Source organism: Eimeria tenella, genomic scaffold, assembly GCF_000499545.2.
Source record: "Eimeria tenella Houghton genomic scaffold, Eth_scaff19, whole genome shotgun sequence".
Lineage (NCBI taxonomy): Eukaryota > Apicomplexa > Conoidasida > Eucoccidiorida > Eimeriidae > Eimeria > Eimeria tenella.
Window position 1 is genome coordinate 66,092 of NW_013541739.1, and position 1,621 is coordinate 67,712.

The following is a 1,621-nucleotide window of genomic DNA, read 5'->3' on the forward strand; positions in this document are numbered from 1 at the left end:
CTTTGCTGCTGCTGCTGCTGCTGCAGTGCAGCGCGCAGTAAACGCGAAAATGAGGCCTTGGCGAGCTCTACACACACCCGGGAGGCCCCTGCTTCCCCGCAGCAGCAGCAGCAGCAGCAGCAGCTTTCTAGGGGGCCTTGAAGACGTGGCTGCGCGCAGCAGCGGGAAGCGGCTGTTTGCTGCTGCAGCGCAGCACGGCGCAGCAACAGCTTCGCTGTCCTGTGCTGCAGCAGGACAAGACGACGAGTTCAGCAGCTGCAGCAGCGGGCTGAGCGACAGCAGCGACGACGGCGCCGGCAGCAGCAGCAAAAGCGTGCGCAGCCTCGGAAGCCGCAGCAGCTGCAGCAGAAGCAGCAGCAGCAGCAGAAACAGCTCCCCCACCCCTCGCGGGGACAGCCCAGGGGATCGGCAGCTGTCAGTCCCAGCAAGTGTAGCAGCAAGTACAGCTCCTTCTGCTGCTCTTTGTGTCGACAGTTTGCAGGCGCCTCTTGGCGCTGCTGCTGCTGATGCTGCTGCTGCTGCTGCTGCCGCTGATGGCGCCCCCTGGCTGCTGCAGGGCAAGCTCAAGGCGGAGTCCAGCGGCAGCAGCGGAGCCCCAGGCGCCTCCTCTACTGCAAATAGCGGCAGCAGCGAAGTAGCAGCAGCAGCAGCAGCTCCTGCTGCAGCGGCAGCTGCTGCGGAGCCCGCCGCGCCGGCCGCAGCGCCAGCAGCAGCAGCTTCAGCTGCTGCCTCTGCTGCAGCAAGCTGCAGCGGCGGCAGCAGCAGCAGCTTTGCTCCGGCTGTGGGGAAGGAGGTGGCGGCTGTGGGGTGTCTCGACCGTCCAGCCATCGCCGCTGCAGGAGCGCCTTCGCGAGGCAGCAGCAGCATAAGCAGCACGCAGCAGCAGCAGCAGCAGCAGCAGCAGCAGCAGCAGCAGCAGGTGACGTCTTCAGCGCAGCCTTTCCAGACGCCGCGTTCTTCGGTGTCCCCTCAGAGCGCGCCGAGTGTTTTGCGGCCGTCCGGGAGCGGCGCAGCAGCAGCAGCAGCAGCAGTGGCTGCGGAGGCAGCGGGGATGGCGGCTGCTGCAGCGGAGACGGCGGCGACAGCAGCGGCAGCAGCAGCAGCAGCAGCAGCGCCGCAGCGAGCTGGCAGCAGCGTGGAGGCTTCGAACGCGTCCTGCGGGTCGCGGCTGCTGAGCTTCTCGAGCGAGGGGCTGCAGGCGGTCCCGGGCGTGCTGCAGCAGCAGCAGCTGCTGCTGCAGCAGGGGGAGGCGCAGAGCAGCAGAAGCAGCAGCAGCGCGAGCAGCCCGTCGCGGCTGTACAGGTGGCACGCCGGCGGCTGCGCCGTGTGGACCGTGGGCAGCAGCAGCAGCGCAGCAAGAAGCAGCAGCACGCACTGCGAGATGATGCAGGCTTTGCGGAAGCAAGCAGACTTGAAAGCTTCTGTCGACAAAGCTGTGCTGCTGTTCAACAAAGAAGGTCTTGCTGCTGCGCTGCAGTGGCTCGCCGACCGCAGGCTCATCGAGGCCCAAGACCCTGCTGCTGTCGCGCGCTTCCTCTACGACACCCCCGGACTCGACAAGAAAAAGGTGTCTTGCTGCTGCCGTCTTGCTGCTGCTGCTGCTGTAGCGTTGCTGCCGCTG

General features: G+C 66.9%; 2 protein-coding genes across 2 annotated transcripts in view; one reads left to right on the forward strand and one right to left on the reverse strand.

Annotated features, from left to right (window-relative positions):
• Positions 1-49: 49 nt before the first annotated feature.
• On the forward strand, positions 50-1,415 carry ETH_00007735 (uncharacterized protein; the record flags this gene model as incomplete). The annotated part of the gene is made up of 2 exons (XM_013374030.1): positions 50-1,302; positions 1,391-1,415. The coding sequence occupies 2 exons, from the start codon at positions 50-52 to the stop codon at positions 1,413-1,415; spliced, it is 1,278 nt and encodes a 425-aa protein (XP_013229484.1).
• Positions 1,416-1,496: 81 nt separating this feature from the next.
• ETH_00007740 (uncharacterized protein) overlaps positions 1,497-1,621 on the reverse strand; it is a gene marked incomplete at both ends in the record, with an annotated part of 2,253 nt that continues 2,128 nt past the window's right edge. Inside the window, one exon of the mRNA XM_013374031.1 lies at positions 1,497-1,612. Within this exon, the coding sequence (XP_013229485.1) occupies positions 1,497-1,612 (116 nt within the window). The remainder of the gene's footprint in view (positions 1,613-1,621) is intronic.